The 21,691-nt window shown below is 49.8% G+C and overlaps 1 protein-coding gene across 1 annotated transcript in view; it reads right to left on the minus strand.

The window, feature by feature from the left end:
- Positions 1-21,691, minus strand: part of EEPD1 (endonuclease/exonuclease/phosphatase family domain containing 1) — an 84,142-nt gene that overhangs the window by 19,252 nt on the left and 43,199 nt on the right. The window contains exon 3 of the mRNA XM_024563046.4: positions 11,808-11,859. Within this exon, the coding sequence (XP_024418814.1) occupies positions 11,808-11,859 (52 nt within the window). The remainder of the gene's footprint in view (positions 1-11,807; positions 11,860-21,691) is intronic.

Raw genomic sequence — 21,691 nt, forward strand, 5'->3', positions numbered from 1 at the left:
GATTGAGACCAATTATGCGAACTGGAGGCAACTCTGAAAGCGGCAGTGAGTTTTGGAGGGTTCTGTAGCTCTTTTCGGAGAGTACAGGAAAGGCGCAGGCACAGGGAAGCAGCCCACTCCGAGAAGAGACACCGCGGTGGCAGCCCCACGGTTGGCACCCCTGCGCCATTCCGTGGGTTCCAACGTTCCCACGTCGCTCGGAAAACATGCCGACACTGAAGGTTGAGGAGAGAGTTTCATTTGGTCCTTCCTAACGAAGTGCTGCTGACCCACACACTCAGACAACGATGTTACCTTTTACCTGTGGCAGAAAGGCTGCCCGCGCTTGTTAGATGACGAAAACTTATTTCCTAAGATAAACCTCGGTGATCTGGCCAACTGTATCACTTCCTTTTCTAGAGTCTTCTTCCTCCTTTGATAACGTCCAGTGAACAGGCTCACTGAACAGGCAAGAGGGTACAAACATGGGGAAAGACGGCTTCTAAGCCCCAGTCAAGCCTCCCAAATGAGAGCGTTTTTACGTGTGAGGCCTCAGATAAGGCAACAAAAAGGAGAAGGACCGGGAGGCAAGAGAAAGCCAACACAACCAGGTAGGAAACGATGATTTAGGTACTTAATCCTCCCCCACTGCAATCATTTAGGAGCAGAACGAAGCCCACATGTTTTTCCAATCCTGGACATAGATTTCCTCAGCCCATAAACACTAGTTCACTCTCAGCCTCTCTCTAAAATGCAAGCCTCCCGGCACTTCCCACACACGTCTGTGAAGGGCCCAGCATCATTCAGGACTAGCACATTCAACAGAATCAGTGCTCACAGCCCCTCGGGGAAATCGCTCTGGCTGCCATTTTTCTTTGCCAGCCTCCAGCTCTTCGAAAAGGCCGTCGTTACACAGCTTGCCTCTCTCAGCGGCAGTAATCATAAAAATAGGCTGCAGAGCTGTGGGCGAAAGTGTTACTGATTCATGACTTACTCTATTTTGATTTGCATTCGGCCAAATCCTCATCTTTAAAGCCTGCCTATTCCCTACTTTATTCCAGGGCAAACCGCAGAGACTCGACTGCTCTTTGCTGTGTGGTCAGCAAGGGATGCAGGGCCCCACAGGCTTTCATTCCCAGACACATGGTGGCCGCGAGAACAGCAGCTCGCGAATCAGCACCTCACTTTGGAGAAGGTGTGGACATGCACTGGTCCCCAGTTTCCCATGCTAACGACAGAAACCGAAAACCAGACCCCCCACCAAACTGTCTTTTTGTCAGCCTCCCTCTCCCATTACACTTTCAGTCAGAGGCATTTAAAAATAGCCAAACTGCCTGACGTTAGTTTCGTAGGCTCCTTCCAACACACTGGGAGTGGGTGGCAAGAAAGCAAACAGGAGAGGGGGGACGCATCACAAGATCAGGTGGCACACCAGGTGCCATGGCAGTGCCCCCTGCGCACGAGAGGAAACCGCTACTTCCGGATCAGAACCAGGGCAGTGCACGCTCACTGGAAGGCTCATGGCATGCCCAGCATCACTGTGGGCTCCTTGCACACATCGCCTGGGGTCACTCGGACCACAGCGCTGCAGCAGAGGCATGATCCCCACTGCAGAGATGGGGAACCCAGGGCTGGAGGGATTAGCCGGGACCCAAATCCTTGTCTCTCTGTCCCCGTGAAGTCCCTTGGCTTCCCGCCAAAGCAGCTACAAGGAGGGGGGCTATATGATCAAACTTGTGTTAGAAGAGTTACTCCGGTAGCAATAGAAATGAGGGACTAAAATCACAGAGACCAAATAGTAATTTTACATTTTCATTTCCCCCCTGTTTTCAAATTTTCTGGACATCATATGGAGATTGACTAATGGCTGGAACCTCATGCATGTTGAAGACACGCGCTGTGTGCATCCAGACACACACAGTTCATTCCTTTTCATAAATAAAAGCCAAGTGCCGCTAATAAACACAAGAAGGACCAAACAACAACTGTCCCTGCCATATCCCGAAAGGATGCCTAAAAACACTGATTTCTCTTCCCCTCTCATTCACAAACACAGCCGCCCACACTAAATGCACACCGAGGATGTGGGTAGTGAGAAGCCAAAGGAACAGTCCACCCAGCAGTTTATTCCTCCCCTGGGGTTTCAGCCAGGTGGAGGCAGGGAGGAAAGACCCCGGGGGGAGAAGACTAGCCATAGCACAAACCACAGTCTCACAATCTTCTAATAGGGCAGGAAAGCCTTTAACGACCCCCAGGAGCTGGTGCCAATGTCAAGATTCAGGCAAAAACCCAGAGCTTGTCCCTTTCCCTTCCAGGTTCAGCCCTTTGGCTTGTAAATGCCGAGGACCGTGCTTTAGTCCCGGGCACTCATCCCTGTGGATTCTGAGAGCTGAACGCATCAGGAAGATGCTCTGGGACTTGCAGTGTTTTTATACAGCCACTTAAGTGGAAGCCGCTGGCAGATAACTAGGAAGGCAGGCAATTTCACAGAGACCCATACATGGGGAGCCGCTGTTCTCTCTGGCTGTCTTTTCCCACCTAATTAATTCTGCATGTGAAAGTGAGTCTGTATTTCTCAGAGGAGGACAAGGGTTTGGTGCCACGGTTTGTGGGACAGGCTCGGGTTAAGGAAGGAGTGGGGAGGCGGCCCCGGTTAGAGGGCCGTAGGGAAACCAAGTCTGGGATCTAGAGAGGGGCCTTAGGTCACCTGCCTGAGGGGTGTCAGTGCACTGCCCTGTGTTTCTGTGCAGACGGATCAAAGTCTCCGAAAGCAGGTTGGATGCTTTCCCAGAAATTTCGCATCTCATTAAGGCCCAAAATTCACCGTTTCAGTGCTGCCCAAACAATCCTGTATCACTTACTCATTCTAACTGGGTAGTTTAATGATTTAATAGATCACTCCATTGAACTAATTTTGTCAAAAGAAGCCTTGGTGACCAGTTCAATCAGTATCATCTCACCTGCTAAGAACATCAGCATAAATGTTTTCAGCAACAGAGCCAGACGGTTTTACCTGCCTGCCCTTCTGTTTCATTTAAAACGACAGATTAGCCCAAACTCTGCTGAATACAAAGTCGTGCCCAAGAAATGAATGAATCATTCATGAAAAGTCTCAGAATTCTCTCAAAAAGGTGAATTGAAAGTTCTCTCCTATCGCCTTATTGTTAGCACTTCCTGAGACGAGAAGCATGTGAGGGCGGACCAAACAAGACAGGAAAGGGCCTGGTCGCCTGTCACCATGGCAATGTGGGTGTGTGTGAGGTGGCGGCTGCTGCCTGCAGCAGTTGTGAAGGGTGTGCAATGGGTTGAGCAGCTTTTCTTTCTGTCAAAAAGCCAAACAGAGCCAAGACACTAATGAGGGGCAAAAAGTGCTTAGTATATACCATGGATGTGCTCAGCCTTTCCAGTCCTGGAAAAATCCCAGAGCGGGTCCTCTTCCAAGCCAATAAATGGTCTAGGACAGTGGTTTCCCAACATTTTTGACCAGGACTCACAGAAATAAATAATTTTTATACAGCAATCTGGTATATCCATCTGCCTGCCAGCTGTACATGTATGCATGGACCAATCTATCCATCTACGTATGCACTCACCCACCCAGCCATTCCTATACTCATGTAATAACACGAATGCTGGTTGTGATTTACTACATTGATCTTGTAACCTAGAATCTGAGAATCAAAATCAGGTATTTCTCACCACAAAGTCCGTGGTCTCACGAGAGCATCGTGAAGCGTGTCCTTTTCATTCTCTCTTGGCCAGACCATGGGAAATGTTCTGTCGGACTCCATGCAGATAAAGCCTGCGAGGTTTCCTCAAGCACACACAACTGTGTCACTAATGTCACTAAAGTCAAACCAGCATTGGGACACTGAGTGAGACTCGCTCTTGAGAAACCCAACAAGTAAAACTCCCCTTCAGTGAACCCGGTGCCGAGGAACACGGCCAGTGTTCTGAAATCACCTGTTCCTAATCAGATGAACAAAGGAAGACAGAGGCAGTGAAATGACGTAGTCAGAGTCCTGTGACTCTTTTAAGAGCATCACAAGACACCATGTAGACTTAGGGGCTCCCACTGCCTTTCTGTCTTTATGAAAAGCTTTCATTTGAAGTGAACAGCAAGTAGAGTCCCTAAATAAGACCTTTAAATTCCCTTTAAGTGCCCACCAAAAATCTTAATCCAGAAAAAGCATCTTCTATAACTGAAGGTACAATACATTCCCAGACAGACAAAACTACAAGAATTTGTTGCTAGTAGACCTCCCTTATAAGAAATATTAAAGAAAGTTCTTTAGGCTGGAAGCAACTGAGCCCAGACTAACTCAAATCCTCATGAAAAAGTGAAGAGAGCAGTAAGGTAATTACGTCATTATAAAGGACAGTGTAAACGCCTGTTTCCTCCTTTACGCCTGTTGTGTGAACAATGTATATATAGTTGTACTGTAGGGCCTATACCATATGGAAGTCCAATATAATTGGCAACAGCCCGAAGGAGCTGGGAAGGAGTAAAGATTTGCTGGAATAAGAAAATGATGCTAAATGGGACCGTGGACCCACAGAAACAATGAAAGGAAACCAGGAATTGGTAAATAAGAAAGCTAATGTAAATAACTATAAATACTGAGTTGGCTAAAAAGTCCGTTGGGTTTTTTCTGTAAAATAAAAGACATTTTTCATTTTCACCAATAACGTCATTGATCTGGATATTTTGAGTATGTCGGCTGTCTCCCACTATTGGCTTCCAGCAGGTAGAGGCCAGGGGTGCTGCTAAACACCTTTCAATGCATAAGACAGCCCACAGCAGAGAACCGTTTGGCCAAAATGTCAACAGGACCAAGAAACTCAGCAAGCCACTTTCGACGCATTTGATCCGTCCCAGCACCTTCTCCGTACACTGCACAAATCTCACTTTGCGTTTCCCATGCATTTTTACCTCACTTGAAATAATCAAGCATAATACGCCAAAAATGTTGCCTGTGCTCTTTCTTCTTCAAATTAAAACGGCACACAAAAATTCACCAATTTTGATAAGATTTTTAAATGTACACCATATGACAGCCGTCACAGTAGAATCTAAGAAAGTTGTTTCAAATGAAGTTAAAGACCACTAAGCGCTAAAAAACTAAATGAACTTTCCGGCCAACCCCATGTATACTCGTTCTCCTCTCTTCTCTCACCTTCTTTAGAAGACAGGGGCGTATGTACAGTAATGATCACTTCAGTGCACAGTGGGCGAGTAGCATATTCGGAAGTAACATGTGTAACCACAGCACAACGAGGGGAGAAGGGATACAACATGTGTCCCTATCTCACTGAAGTCAGTTAGTGTAAATCTGATAAATTAATAAGAAGCATATGGTAAACCCCAGAGCAACCACTCAGAAAATAAATCGCTCAAAAAAAGCACAGTTAAAAAAAAGATCCCTCATGGTTTAATTAGCTTATCTTTGGTAGTTAATAAAGCTAAAGAGAATTTAAAAGTCCTATTTAGGGACCCCACTTGCTGTTCACTTCAAATGAAAGCTTTTCATAAAAACAGAAAGGTCATGGGAGCCCCTAAATCTACATGGTATCTTGTGATGCTTTTAAAGGAATCAGGAGAAAATGTATCTTCTTTTTTTTTTTTTAATGAACTGTGAAGCCTGACCTATAATTTATCATGATGCTCCATTTTTTGGCAGCTGAGGTACTGGGGGAGCCCCTGGCTCAGGGCCCTCTCCAGCAGGGGCCGGGTCCCAGAGGGCACTGAGCCAGGGGGAGATGGTGGCTGGGGTGACCTCCAAGTGCCTGCGCCAGACCCCACAAGGGGTCTGGGGAAGCCAGAACCCCGAGCTCCACAGGGGCCCCCATTTCTGCTCAGTGGCCCCTTCAAGGAAGGTAGCAGGTTACCTGCTGAGAGGGATTTAGCCAGGAAGGTGATTACAATGAGTTTAATCACTGAATAAACACCAATCTAGTTCAACCATCTAAAAAAAAATACCTAACAGATACACTAATACTGACCACCGAAGGACTAAGCATGGGAGGAAAACCAAACCAAGGGAGCTGCAGAATCTCATTCTGGTATTTTAAAACGAACACACCATACTGTTTTTTAAAGGTATCTTTAAGTACTTAATTAAGATTCTTGAAGCCATTCATCTGGACACTGAGCCTCCTGAAGGGTGGGTCTGTGGCACGTTCTCTATCTTCCCACAGCGTCCTCCCAGCTCTCTCCACAAGCCTCTAGACCCCCTTCGGCCCCCACGCCACTGAGAGTTCCTCCACTCCTGGGTGCTCCTGGGACTTCCCACTGCCCGCCCCCCCCCATGTTCTGTTTCCTGTGATGTACTACTACATGGTGCCCATGGAGACAAATGCCACAATCCGTGTCTGTTTCCCTCCTCTCCATGCTCTGGGAAGACCTGGGTGTCAGCTCTCTATCGCCGGGGCAGGGACTGACCCTCTGAGCGGCTCCCACCCCTGGGACATGGGGAGAGAGAAGCACCCATAGAGGCTGCTAAATGCGTGTCCAGATTAAGGGAGATTATGGGGGACAGGCAGGGGCTGCATAGAACGAGGCCCCTGAGGGAGGCCTGGGCCCTTGGAGTGGGCCCTGGATCTACCAGTACCCCTGCCACAGCCCTGGGCAGGGAAGGGGGACACTTCATCTCCTCTGGCCTCCACTTCCTGTCCGCAAAATGACAGGGTGGGTTTGCCGCTTCGGAAAGTCTCCCTAGCTCTGACATGCTGGGACCCTGCGTGTGCCATTCAAATGTGTTTGCATCGCTTTACCCCCTGGGCGTGTCGTGCAGTGGAGGCAGAGAGTCAGCACTCCACCGTCACACACACTCAGTCACCTGGAAGTCCCAATCAGTGCCAGCCCCTCTGAAAGCAGGTAATCACAGAGCTGGTGCTCACGCATGTGAGTGTGCTCAGACACACCATCACCAATTGCAGGCACACACCTTCTCACATTATTCACACTTATCAACGCGGCAATTATTTACCTCCTATTTCCTTCAGAAGCCCCGCAAAGCTATTGACTTCTAATTCCACTGTTGCCCACCACAAGGGTGTGGCTGGAAGAGTCCCTGACTAGCTACCGGGTGCAAATGCCAAGTCCAGTTTCTCTGGGTCCTGGCTCACTGGTGAAATGCATTTTATCTCACACACAACCACCGAAAGACTCCGAGATCACCTGCTCCATCCGTAGAAAAACTAGACGAAGAACTGGACTTCACCACTGGAATTCTGGGACAGACACCTGGCTGCAGCACGCAGGGAGGACGGGCAGGCACTGGGTCCTAGACAGTTTGGCAGAAGGGGCGCGGGCTCCTATTTTAACATTGCTAGTGGCAACAAAGCAGTCTCAAGTTGGGCTTGTCCAGAGGCAAGGTGGAGAAGGTTGCTGCCGATAATGGTGATGTAAGATCGATGATGGTGGTGAGGACCTGCAGTATCAGTGACAACAATGACGATGATGACGATGACCCCGCAGCAGCCAGTCAGCAGTAGTAGGGATAATTAGCATTAGCTACCAGCGCTCTGGTGCTCACTCTGTACACAATCCCTTTTATCTCCTACATCATCTCACTTAGTTCTCATTAAAAATCCCAGGAAGTAGGTGTCATTGTGACATCCCTCCGCTCCCCCTGCCACCCCCAAAGCTGAAAAGAACGTGAAGCTTGTCAGGGACCTGCCATAGATGTCCCACAACTAGGAAACCGCAGGGTGGACTCAGCCCCAGCCTGGGCGCCCTCGGAGCCCGGAGCCTAGAGGACTGGGCGCAGACGCAGTCGGCTTTGCTCCATGGCTGGGTGGTGGCCTGCCAGGCCTGGGAGGCTGGGGCGGGGGTGGCACAGGCAATGGCTGTGAGCCTGGCAGGTCTAGGGTGGGGTCAGCCAGCACTCTGCCCTCTGACTCGTCAGGAAAAAGGTGACCTCGAGCTGGTGTCCACGGCCAAACTATTGTTTGCAGCTTTGCAGGAAGCCTTTTGAAAGGGTCATTGAAAAATGATCTTGCTAAATCAAGCTGTACCAATATTTTTATTTCCTTTCATGCAATGCCATGTTTTAAAGGCATTAGGTGGGCCTGTTTATAGAGCCTGGGAAATAATCTGTGTGACTTAAGTTCAAAAAAAAAAAAAAAAAAAGGCGGCCCACTCTTTACGCGTAGAGAACAGAGTCGGAGGCCACTCTTCCTTCTCAGGGCACGCCCTTGCTCTCGGCGGCGCCTAATGGGTGTTGGACAAAACCGCCCATCGGATCCAAGCAGCTTTCTCAAAAGGGCCCAACATTTATGCACATTAGTGCATCTTCTCGTGGCTCTCACCAGTTTCTTAAACAAGAGATCGGTAGAGAGACTTAAGGTTATTAGCTGTAGGGTTCAAAGCTTATTTTTGAAATAAATGACAAATCACTGTCACTTGTCTGAGCAATGGCTTTACATAGTGTTAGTGGAGAAGAGAAATTCAGAGACCTGACATCTCAAGTGTTCCCACCCTGCTGCACCTGAGTTAAGACAAAGAACATTTGAGGAGGTAAACATTGGAACCCTGCTGATCTCTGTATGGGAGTGGGAGCGGGGGGTCACTATTCAGGTCTCCCCAGAAGGCATGGGTTGATGGTGACTAAGGAAGATAAAACCCAGTAAACCCAGTAAGGAAGCCCAGTAAGGACCCCAGGGAGGGGGGGAAGGAGGAGAGAAAAATGTTAGAAAACAGAGTATGGAAAGGAGAATTCCCCCTCTTTGCAATGCAGTCAAGGACCCACTGTGGAAATGACCATGACCCCCGAGAGTGCCAGGGTGGGAAGGAGCCACAGAGAGCTCCATGTTAGTTCCACAGATGAAGATGGGAGTCTGGGCTCTAAGAAATGTCCTCACAGCCTAACAGCGCAACAGCAGCGAGACTGGGGGCAGGGGGACCACGCTGTCCTACGCCAGAGCCTCCCCACGCTGGCTCCAGGCTGCAGATGCCAGGAAAGTCCATTCCAAAGACGGGCAGGCTCTGCACCTCCACCCAGGAGCCTGTGCAAGTCAATCAGACAAACGGCTATCCCTTGAAACTAAAGGACCAAGGTCACTCTAGTCACGCCCAACGTCCCGGAGAAAATGCACCAGGAGTCTTATTGCCTAGGAGACCCCCAAACACTGCTGCTTTGCTTTAGCCTTTTCTATGATGTTTTCCATCCTTTGAGTTCTTGGTCAGCCCGAACCTGCCACTGCACCTGTGAGGGAATGAGCCCTTCGGCATAGCTCCCACCTCCCCAGAGACAGGCACCTGCCAGTCCCCGCTGTGGGGACCGTCTGTCTGGAAGTGACTGTTTCCGCCAGGTGGGGTCTCAGGGGTTCAGTAATTGCCAAACCCAAAGGCAAACTCCAAGCCCAGCTGCGGAGGCAGTCGAAGGGATTTGAGGCTGTGCAGGGTGCCTGTGTAACAGGTTTCTCTTGCTGGCTCTGCCTCTTAAATAGATGACTTTCTTAACGAAAGAAAGAAATGGGCAAGCTGAAGGTAAAGGCTGTTATCACCAATAGAATGATGGTGTTTACTTCCATTTCAGTGCAAATAAATAAATGAATAGCCAGCTTAACTGGCCACAAAAGCCAAAAGCTGCCACCTCCCAAGTTGTCTCTGAGAATGGACTGCTCAACAGCAGTGTTGGTGACAATCGATGACATTCCTCAGGAGAGCTGCTTGGACTTCAGTGCCCACAATCACTGCATCTGGCTAAGTCATAGGGGCTGAGTGGGGCTCCAGACCCTGCATTTTTAAGGAGCTTCCAGTGCTGCTGTCTGCAGACCACACTCTGAGTAGCAAAGCTCTACGAGGTACCAAGCGTTTTTCCTGGGGGCTCTCCCACTTGTCTGGGTGGATGAGAATCCATTAGTCATGAGGCTCCTATAAACGGGTGCAAGAAGTAGTCCTGTGCCCGGCAATAGACCATAGGTCACTCCCAATGCAATTGGCCACCACGCTTTTGTTGATTGGCTGCTTCTGGACTTTTCTGGAAGTGTTTGCTCCTTGCCCGGCACAGAGAAAGCTCAGCAGAGGCCAGCGGTGGGAGTGACTGAATGAACGCACAGACGAAAGAAGGAAGAGGAAACGGGGCCCTTGGCTCCCGCTGCCCCTGTGCCTTTTTAGACCATCCTGTAAAGCTGCCCACTGGTCATGCATGGAGAAAGTACAAAACCATCCCCAGACTTGGGGAGGAAGAAAGAGGAGGGAGAGGAGGGAAGAAACCTGTCCCACAGCCAGACACAGTGCTCTTTCATGTTGACTATCTACTCAACCTTTTCAAAACGTCAGTGATTGGGGGGTACGAAGAGTCCCACTTTCCAGTCTGGGAACCTGAAGCACAGAGAGGACCAGAGACCCAAAATGACACAGCTAGGAAGGATCAGGCAGGTGCCAGGCCCCGCTGACTGAGCCCCAACTGGTCGCCTCCCTCTCTGTGGGATCCCACCGCTGTCAGCACCCCCACATCGGCTGAACTGGCGGCCTCTCCAAATCAGACACTGACACAGCGCCCCAGCCCCATCGATAGTTTTGGTGCCTGTTTTTATTACAGTAATACACCTTGGCCCACAGGCTCCGCATGTTCACCAGCTTGGTCTGATGGTGTTTTGTTCTGTTGTAAATTCAGAAGTAAAACAAGGAACAGTAGTGAATACTGAGAAGAGAATTGTTTTAGGAGAGATAACTTTTAAAGAGTTTCAAGTCCACGCAAAGAAATCTTCAGGCACTCCTGGGCCTCGTATGATTTAATGGCTGAGTGCCCGTGCAGAATTAATGTCCACGATTAAGAATTAATAGGACTTGAGTGCCTTCGCCTTTAGAAAGCCCTTCCTCTACACAAACTCATCTGGGGTCAGGTCGCCTCTCTGAGGTCAGACGGAAGCACTGTCCTCGTTTTACCCAGGATGGAAATGAGGCTGATGGGACATGAAATTCAGAGCCCGAGCCCGGACCCCCGACTCCTCATGTCACTGCTTGGCGCTTAGAGACCTAACTGCTTCAGTGACCACTAGTCCAAACACCTTCAATCTATAAATAGAATAGTGTCACGTCAGTGCTTCTCTCTCTAACGGCGTTCTTTTACGTTAACATAGATCCTAATTAACACCTACAGCCACACACTTGGGAAGAAACCTGAGCTACCCAGGGAGCAGCTGCGTATGAGTTGGGGGGTCTGTGGGTGGCACCTGGGAGCCAGACCTCATTGGCACCTGCTCAGCCTGCTTTAGAGAGCCCACCCCACCTCGCACACAGAACTTGAACCCCCAACTGGCCAAAACTCCCAGCTGCATTTTGACTTGAATATAGAAAGCCAAGATATGCCAGATAACTATTTCAGAGCATAGTGAAAACCTTAGTTTGAGGTGGGGAGGGAGTTACCCAATCCTCAGAAGTAGCCTAAAAAGGGTCTCCCACTCAAGAAGTTGTCTATGGATTAGAAAAAGCATTAACTTTCGAAATGGAACCGCAGGGCTCAGTCCCGTACTCTGCCATATGACGTCACCTCACGGGGCCTCAGCGCTATCATCCATCAGCCCAGATAGCAACAGGCACAGCACAGATGCAGTGAGGAGGCTGCCACGGGATCTGGCATGGGGTCTGCTCCGAGCACGGCCATGGCCGGGTGAGCCTGGGCCACCACACAGCCCCCCAAGGGCCCAGCAAGGCAGGGTTTGCGAGTGTTAATGGCAGATGAGCAACGTGGGGGGTTTTGATTAAACTTTTGCCAGGTGCACTGACTGGTGAGAATACAAGAGGAGCTGAATTTTTTTAGTGTGAGCCACTCTGCTCGAAGGTTGTGAGCGTGGGGTAGGAAGAGCAAAACACTTACCTTTTCCAAGGCCTCTCTGTCAAGGAGCTCTTGCACAGCGAGAAGCTTGATGCTGTAAGAAAAAATTAAAACCACACTTGAAAACAAACCATTTCACATCAGCAAGCATCACACAGGCCACCAGAACAAAAGTTTGACATTTCAGCCTGCATTTCTGCGTCACCTCCCATCGTAAGGTGACCTTGGGTTTGAATTGCAACGACCATTTCAGAACTATGAAAAACGTTTCTAAATTATGGACGTGCAAATACCCAGGAGAGTCGAAAAGACAGACTCGAACAGGTATGCGCACGCCCATGTTCCTGGCAGGGCTGTTTGTATTAGCCAAAAGGTGGAAACAACCACAGTGTCCATCAGGGGATGCGTCATAAAGAAAATCTGGTACGCACATACAATGGAACAGGATTCGGCCTTAAAGAGGGGGAAATTCTGGCACGGGCTGCAACATGGATGAACCTTGAGGACATTAGGACACAAAATAAGCCAGACAGAGAAGGACAAATACTGTGTGATTCCACCTGTGTGAGGTCCCGAGCGCAGTGAGATTCACAGAGACAGGAAGTAGAACGGGGGTTCCCAGGCACTGGGGGCGGGGGGCGGGGATGGGAGTCAGTGTTTAATGGGGACAGAGCTCCAGTTCAGGACGAGAGAACAGCTCTGGGGGTGGGGTGGTGAGAGCTGCACACCGGAACGCACTTAATGCCACGGAACCGGACACTTGTAAGTGGTTAAAGTTATTGCAGATTGTGTGTTGTGTACATTTCACTACAAAAAACCTTAAAGTAATTGTCAGCTGCTTCATGTAAGGAATGACTAAATTCAGAGGACTGGAAACAAGGAAATACTCGCCCATGTTCCTTGTTATCCCTGCCCTGTTGTCCCTTTGGTGATATAACAAGCAAAGAGCTAAAATCTCGGCTTACAAAGAGGCCTGCTCAGCCGCTCCTTGGCTTCCTGCCCTACTGTGCAGGGTGCATGGAGTGCGCCCTACTGTGTGCGGGCCACTGAGGGTGCACGATGTCTCTGACATACTCCCTGCCCTAGGTGCTCACAGCCCTTTGAAGGCCACAATAGGAGGTGCAGTGTGCCAAGTGGACAGGCTGAGACTCAGAGAGAAGCCAGGCCAGCAGAGATCAGAGAAGGCTTCCTGGAGGAGGAACCCAGTACGCTTTGCCAGGGGAAGGGGGCTGGGGACAAAGGTGACCCACAGAGGGCCAGCACAAGCAAAGGCACCAAGAGGGCCAACACAGCCCACCAGTTTCCAGTCTGGGGGCCAGGGCCCAGACTGCAGCCAGCAGCCGAGATGAGACATTTGGAAGAGGGGGAGGAGTCACAGGAGAGGTGTTTTCCTTTTGTGGCAAGTGGCCTCTGACATAGTCACGGTCACCATGAGCAGGCAGCCAAGGCACACAGGAGGAAGCAGGAGAGTTCAGTGAGACTGTTTAGGGAGTGGGTCAGCCGCTGATAGTGCCAGCATGCACCCTCTTTGTGCAGCTGGTCTGCCTGTGGTCACTGGTCACTGTGCCCCCAACCCCTGCCATCTGCACCGGCTCTCTGGAGCAGAAAGGGGCCCTACCTGGACCTCACGCCTCCCTCACAAAGGGGTCATGCCCATGATAAAGTCACCTGAATCTACCAAACTCTTCGTAATCTCTCTGTGCAGCTCAGCAAGCACTATCCAACCCAATGCAATGACTTACTTAACAGCACTCTAGGAAGCGCAATAAAAGTTTTAAAGGCTTACAAGAAACTACCACCACCACCAACAATGGTTCAGCAAACACCAGGGCAAGTGGACCGGACTTGACCATTCCCCCTGCTCCATCACACTGACTTCCCTCCGTCTCTTGGACACGTTTGCTGTGTTGTGTGTCTGACCTGGAAGGGCCTTCCCCACAATCTCAGAACACCTGCCCCGACTCACTGCATCATACAGTCCAAATGCAAAGGCCGTCTTCTCCCTGCAGCGGCCCTGGCCTGCGTGTCTTTTTTTCAGTGCAGGGACTGGGACCGTAAGGCATTTATTTGCTGGGGTGCTTTTGTTGGTTTCCTCCAACCAGCATGGAAGCTCCTTGAGGCTGGGGGCTCCAGGGTCTCCCTGCCACCCCACGTGCAGAGTCTCTAACTGACATCTGGGAAGTACTCAAGGGACAGTTACTGACCAGCTGGCCGGGTCATGCTCCTACCAGCCATGCCCCTGTGATAGCCCACCCGTTCCGGCCGGGAGAGGAGCGACCAATGGCCACGCCTCAGTCCCTCCATCCGAAAAAGAACGCCTCGAAGGAGCCGAGCAAGCATGTTCTCCCTCCATGAACGGTGCGCTGCGCCTCTGTATAGGTGCCTGCCTCTGTGTAGGTGCCCACCACTCGATGTGTCTGGTGGCTGGTCACAGCTACAGCCCACGCCTCAGCTCGCCTGATTCCCAACCCACGGATCTGGATTCCCGAGCACCAACCTGGATGGCAATTTCTGTGCTAAGGAGATTCCGCTTGCAGCTCAATTTTCAGAAGCTTAAATTGCTTCTGAAATAACCACGGAAAATATTTACACTGGTGGACGTTTTAAATAGTCCGTTGTTCCTGCCCCTCTTCACGATCCTGAAGGCCAATGTGGGATCGGATATCAGATATTAATAGGCTAGGGAAAAGGTTTGAACCCTGGGAAGATATCCCACTCTCTTTTTCTCCCTGTTTGCAAGGATACTATATCCAAACCACTGCAGAATGTGAGTTCAAAACCAACAGTCTCAGGCTCTGAAGGAAATGATACTAAAAGGACTTCAGTTGACTCTTATTTAGATCAAAACCTGAAGGACACCACTCCCTGCTCGCACCACTTCCCTTGTCTCCTGAGCGAGGGGGGCAAATGCTCGGCACGCATATTGCTGCTGTCCGCCCTTCTCCCCCTGCTTCGTGACAATTTCCCCCTTTTAACTAAGACACAACTTCAGAATCCTTGTCAACACTCCAGGGAGCCACGACCAACCTACTGAAGTGTGTCACGTGAAATTAAACTGATTTAACATCTGCTCTAGAAATAATACCAAACAGTACTAATGTGGGAGAGGTCAGGGGGAAAAGAGACATTTTGACCCCACGAAACCCAGTAATACGAGACAAGATTGTTGCAGGGGCAGGGGAGACAAGATGGAGAAGACGGAGAGAAGAAGCCACAACACGCAAATCTACACGGTTTGAGTGTCAAGATGAAAGCAGCGCATATTAGTATGAAGCTGCCGCTACAGCCGGCTGCTCCCAACACCGGATTTCTTCAGGAAGCTGTGTTTTCTAACTCCTTACGGCTGTGGTCCTAAGGTGTATTCGAGGTGTTTCCTGTTACATAACTATCGTAATGTTATTTCTTTCCTTACTGGAAACCCTCCAAGTTGAGAGTATTTATTTCCTATTTCTGGTATCAGATTCTTCTAGCACGCTGGACACTCCCTGGGAGGGATTCTTACACATGAAGGATCCACAGACCTGTTTACCGAATGCTCCATTTGACCCTTCTCGCTTCTCACCTGGAAGGGAATCTCATCTCTCATTTTTTTTTAAAAAAATTCTCACCTGAGGATATGTTACTGATTTTAGAAAGAGAGGAAGGGGGAGAGAAAGAAACATTAATCGGTTGCCTCCCGTACGCACCCTGACTGGGGATCGAAGCCGCAACCTAGGAATGTGCCCTGACCAGGAATCGAACCTGCTACCTTTTGGTGTATGGGTTGATGCTCCAACCGAGTTACTCATCCAGGGCTCATCTCTCATTTTCAAACCTTCTCTCCCTCCTGCCTTCCCTCCTTCCATCCCTTTGCTAATTCCACAAGCACACACTAATCCCTTCTATAAATCAGAAACTGTGCCAGGCACCAGGGGGACCAAGATGAACACAGTATCTTCTCTGCTCTCAAAGGGATTCCAGGGGCGAGGAGGCCGCCTGGGCGCAGCCTGGGGAGGCGTGTCTCCCTGAGACTCTCCCGGGTCCCCACTTGGACCCACAAAGCTGGGCTGCGTGCCGCCCGTCTGCCCCGTGGGCTTGGCTAGCATGCTCTGAAAACAGCAGAGCTCCATCAGATGGGCGCAGCAATGAGCTGCCATTTCCTGTCCTGCACTCGACTTTGAGAAGAGAGGCACCTCACACAAAAGCAGTGATTTATTTAGAAAAATGGCAACTGAAGGGAAAGTTCCAAAGTCAAGATTTGCACTGCTTAGAAAGACCTAGACTGCATGTCGTCAACGTTTGCTAGATAAGCTACAAGGAGGTAAGGAGCGTGAAGGCGGATGTCCTATTCAGGGGTGGCATCTGCCACAGTGAAGTCTGTAACAGAACTAGAAGTGGCGACGGGGCAGGTGCCAGGCTGACACACCTGACAGCAGGAAGAAAGACAGTGAAGGTGAAGAAAGAGAAGCCACCCTGGCAGCCCTGCAGGCTCGGAGTTGCAGACTGAGTAACCCTCACTGGCCCGGGACAAGGCAGCTCGGAAGTTACTCTGTGGGTGCTGCAATCTCCCGTACAGGGTCACCTCCCCACTGCGCTCACACCCACGCTTTAGACCGGCGACAACCTACAGGGCACCAGACGTGCGATTTCACTCCAGCCCTGTTGCTCTGGCCCTTAGGGTTTCCGCCTTTATTCAGTGGCACCGTTTAGTGCAGGAGATGGAACGGTACTCAATAAATGCAGACAATGCAACATGGAGCCACCATTCGCTGCACGGATACAACTTAAGGGTTATGTGTTAGGTACCAGGCACCATGGGACACTGGGGTTCAAGGATGTGCAAAGCCAGCCTCGGCCTTCAGACCTGAGTCTGACGGAGGAACCAGGTGAGCACATCAGCCACGTGCGGGGTGCTCTCAGGAGGCAGACACAGGACGCCGTGAGCTTTTACATGAAGGTGAGAGGCTCCCTGGGAGAAAGTGACCGCTGAGCTGACACGTACAGGTGTGCAAGGCAGAGAGACAGGGCGGGCGGAACAGCACAAGCCAAGGCACGAGGCGGTGTCTGGGGTGTGGGCAGGTGCCGAAAGGTCATTCTGCAGAAGGATGTGGTTATGTCATTGGTAGGGGGTGGTAGGCTGGTTAGGGGCAGTGGGGAGTCATAGCCATGGGCAGTGGCCCCTCTCTGTTCCCGTGTGCTGGTGCAGGGGTCACGTGAAATTTCTCTAAGGCCAATGCAGAAACTGGTCTATCCAGTCATCTGAACACTCCTCCCTCTTCCCTTTCAAGGAAGGCTCCACGGTCACCTCCTCTGAGCAGAGTAAGGAAGAGCTGTGTTGGGAGCACCACTTGCAGAGGACGTGAATGGTGTTCGTGCAGGCTTGTTCTTCCTAGTGCTTTCTTTTCTTCCATCAGTGGCTCGGGGCTGGGCAAACAGATGGATGTCGGCCTCCTGATGTCAGGGGTCAGAGAGGATAGGCTCCCGGGGACCGGGCTGCTTTCCCAGACCATCCCCTACAGCACCTCATCCATCACTGCTGAACACCCACTCCAATCTCACCCTTCCTTCCCCCCGCCGAGGGCTGAGGTAGTGCAGCGGCACCAGAACAGTCCTGGTGGGTCGGGGCTGGGGCGACTGCCCGTGGCCGGGGTGAGAGGACTAGGCTGCAAGGCAGGCTGGGAGCGTGTCTGAAGACGTGGCATTTGTGCCGGTCAGGTTTTCCACGGCCTGAATCAATTAACAGGATTTCCATGTCTTAGAAATGTCTTAGAAAATTGTCCAATCCATTCAGATTTTCAAATTTTGAGCACAGAATTGTGCTAGGAATCCCATTAACATAAAAACAACCTCTGCTTCTTCAGTACTGCCCCCTTTTTCATTCTTCAATGTGTGTAGAGATTTTTCTTTCTCATTTTAAAAATCAGATTTGCGAGAAAGGGAGGGAGGGCAAAGAAAAGAGATGGGTTAGAAGGACCCATGTCTGAAGCAGTAACTCAAGGTAGAAAAGGAAGGCCAAGCAGGTGGTTTGCTGCAAGTGTGTGGGTCAGGAACTAGCAATGGAGAAGGCATGCATTACTCGCTGCCTGTTTCCAGGCAGGGGGTGGGGGTGGTGAGGGCGGGTGCCCCTTTGCGAACCTTCGTGCGGTGAGCTCGCTCCCTCAGTCCAGCTCTATTGGCCTCATCATTATCATCCATTGATGCCTTGCTTTTGCTGCTGGCCTGTGAGTTTTCACTACTCTTCTGGGTCATCGTGGGCATCTCAGGGAGAGGTCAGGAGGGACAGGATGCCTGGAACTAGGGTCCAGCCTGTTCCCTTCTGATGAACGAGAAGATGGTTTCAGCAGCAGCCAAATGCTTCCAGAGATGGCATCTCTGAAGGGGAGGAAGACATCCTCCTCCTGGTCTTCTGTTCTAGCCACCAGCTTGTTCAGCAAATGGAAGGACTGGCTCTTCCTCAAACTGCTGGGCTCTTCATTCTCCATGTGGGGAAAAGTACCCAAAGCAGAAGCTGTTTCTGAGGCAGGTTGCTCCTCAGGGCCCACTTCAAGCCTCCAGGCTCCTGAGTGGCTGGCAGCCACCGCAGATCCCAGCTCCCAGAGAGACCCACAGTGCAGAACCAGGACGGCACCTTCTGGAAATCTCTGTAACCACAAACCCATGGGGCAGCCAGAGGCGACGGAGCCTGACTTGAACAGAAAACAGCTGAAGAGGATCAGTCAGACCCAAGAGAGGACCCTGGCCAGGGGAAGGGAGGCTGGCTCCTGCCTGAGGCTGGGAAACACTTCTCCACACCACACTTATTTCTTCGGCAGCCAAGTGCCGACGCATGTCACTTTGGAGAAAGCTGAAACACTGAACCTCCTGTGAGGTCTGAGGTCCCACAGGAAGGCCCATTACACAGTTAATGATATGGTTTACCTGCAGGAGATAAGACCACAGAACCCTGGGCAATTTTCCTCCTGGAAGCTCAGAAGGAAAGACGGGGAAACAGACTGCAATGCAGATAGAACTGACAAGCGGAGGAGGGGGGTGCCACTAGCCCGTGGTTTCCAGATGTCCGACTCCACTAAGCTAGGCTTACACTATTTCTACACCTCAGCTTCTCCTGGAGGGCATGCAGAGCTCTAACAAACCACAGATCCCGAATAGATTCAGATCCCAGCTACACAACATGCCGGGACTGGTTATATGATCCATGTGCTACAGCGTTCATTTTTCCTACTCCTGCCTTTGGGATATTTTGTCCTCAACTGAGGAGGCAGGGGTTTTGACTCCTGTTTTACAGCTTCAGAGAGGTTTGGTGGCTCATGCCAAGGTCCACTTGCTGCTGTGTATTCATGCAACAGGTATTTACTGAGCACCTAGTGCATGCCAGGTGTAGTTCTGGTACCCAAGGTAGAGCCAACGAACAAGACAAAGTCTTACATTCCAGTGAGAGGTGGAGGCAGTGGTCTGCGGATACAGGTTTATCCACCGGCCCCGGCGGGTGCCGGGGCATGAGCTGGAGCACTTGCCAAGTTCCATGGTGTCAATTCTCCCACCGTGGCCCATTGCCAGCCTCCAACTTGATGTGACTGAACACAGAGACAAGAAGAAATATGCACCATTGGCTTCCGTGAGCCTTTCTGCACCAAATGCAGGATACCGTCAGTGAGGAAGGATCGGCAACAAACCAGTAATCATATAACACATGATGTTTCTAGTATATATCATGAACTAAGTATATCATAAACTATACAGTTTGGTACTGGGCCTAGTGGCCATGGGTTTACAAAAGACAATGCAGCGCTGAGTGACCAAGTGTACAGGTATACACAGCGCACTGTGGGGAAGTCTGTGACAACCAAGACAGCATGTGACCAGAGCTTGGGTTTTCTCGTCTGTGCATCCAAGATACTGACTCTAACTGTATACAAGGGTCATTGTGAGCATTCAATGAAATGGCACTTATTATACAGTATATTGCCTTCGACTACAGATAGTCAATAAATGGCAGCCATTAACATTTAATCTGAATTGATCTGGACATCACCTGGTACATAATTCTTATCTTCTTTGGAACTAAAAAGAATATACCTTTTTCATTCCTAAGGCTCGAACTGGTATTTTAGCCACATAAACAGGTTCTAAAAGCTTGATCAGCAATCTGGAAATATTTCTGTAAAGGTGAATTTTGCTCGGTCCAAATTTCACAGTGCTGAGCCTTTTAACAGTGAAGCTGGAATGTGCACTATCCCTGCTATTATGGAATAATTTGATTAAATCTGCCAATAGTTAGCACTTTAATTCCAGATCAAATGCTGGCCCTTCTCCCTCAAAGAAGCACCCACTCCATCAGCGTTAGCATTTCGCCTTGTCCGCTGTATCGCACACCTGGCCCCTACCCTTCACCCACCTGTCATTTCTGACACGGTGCAGAGTAAGCCGCAGCCCGGTCATCTGCTTTCTGATCTTTCACACTAAGGCTGGCCTCTTAAGAATCGCCTCTGATTTTCAACTGGACCTCTCCCTGCAGATTCCTGACCCCACGTGAAACCGCATCCTCAGCTCTACTTAAAACATCCACCCCCAACCCCCTGCCCATCCCCCAGCTCTTTGTAGCAACTGGAGTGTCACAGAAGTTCAGGTAGGCTCCTTCCTGCTGCTTGCAGTGACTCATCGCCAGCATCTTCAGCACTTAGTTACTTTACTTACCTGCTTTATTTTTCTGGGAAAGAGTAAGAACGATTAATGGAATGTGTGAGAACATTTTTTTTCTTTCAGCACATACTGGAAATTAGGAAGTTATCTAAGACAATGCGTGGTCTGTGGTTCCCGCTCAGTGCTCCAGCCAAAATTCCTCATCTGGCTTTCCCTGCGGACCTTTCACCTCTTAGGCCAGAGGGACTTCACCTCTGGGTTTTGTCAGAGGCAGCGGCCTCGTTAACCGGCAGAAAGCAAACGTTCGGCCGCCGCCTTGCCACACAGACCAGCCAGTGAGTGTCTCTGGGCGGGCAGTTGTTTCAAGCGGCAAGTATGAGGGCAGATTTCACAGGAATCTCTTATTTGCTTTTTTAAAAAAAGGTCTTTACAGAGCACACGTTACTCCAGAAAATTTAGGGAAGACACACACCCACACACACACACACGCATGGAGCGAGAAGTAAAAGACACATCAGCCATAATCTTGCTACATAGAAATACCATTAACATTTTGATGCACATCCTTTTAGATTTAAAAAAATATATATATATCCATTTTATAAAATTGAAGTAATATTGTGCATGCTGTTTTTATTATCTTTAAATTGCCATTAAATTATAAGTTATAGTCATTATTGACATGATTCCTTGTCATTATTACTTGATGTAATTTTAATGGCGATACACTTGTATACGTAGATATAAGTATAGCTATATGTTGGAATCATCTTTGTTGGACATCAAGGTATTTGAAATTTCTCACTGTTTCTAATCATTACTTTGGTGAAAAACTTGCATACACCACTTTCTGAGTACCTTTAATTGTTTCAAACAATAAGTTTCCAGGAGGTCAAGGGCTATGTGCGGTTTGAAGATTTTTTTTTAATTTTATTTATTTACTTTTAAAGAGAGGGGAAGGAAGGGAGAAAGAGAGGGAGAGAAACATCGATGTGCAAGAGACACATCAATCAGCTGCCTCCTGCACGCCCCCAACTAGGGACCTGGCCCGCATCCCACACACGTGCCCTGACAGGGAATCGTACCAGCAACCTTTTGGTCCTCAGGCGGGTGCTCAATTCACTGAGTCACACCAGCCAGGGTTTGAGGACTTTAAAGAACGTTTGCAAAATTGCTATGCAGAAGGAGACTTCCACCAGCCGACGTGGTAGGACCCACTCGCTCCCTTGCCCTGCATAATTTTCGTGAATCCTCCCTAGTCCAAAGGGTGGAAGAGGTGTTATTATGCTGTTTAAATTCACGTTAAC

Source organism: Desmodus rotundus, chromosome 6 (genome assembly GCF_022682495.2).
Source record: "Desmodus rotundus isolate HL8 chromosome 6, HLdesRot8A.1, whole genome shotgun sequence".
Lineage (NCBI taxonomy): Eukaryota > Metazoa > Chordata > Mammalia > Chiroptera > Phyllostomidae > Desmodus > Desmodus rotundus.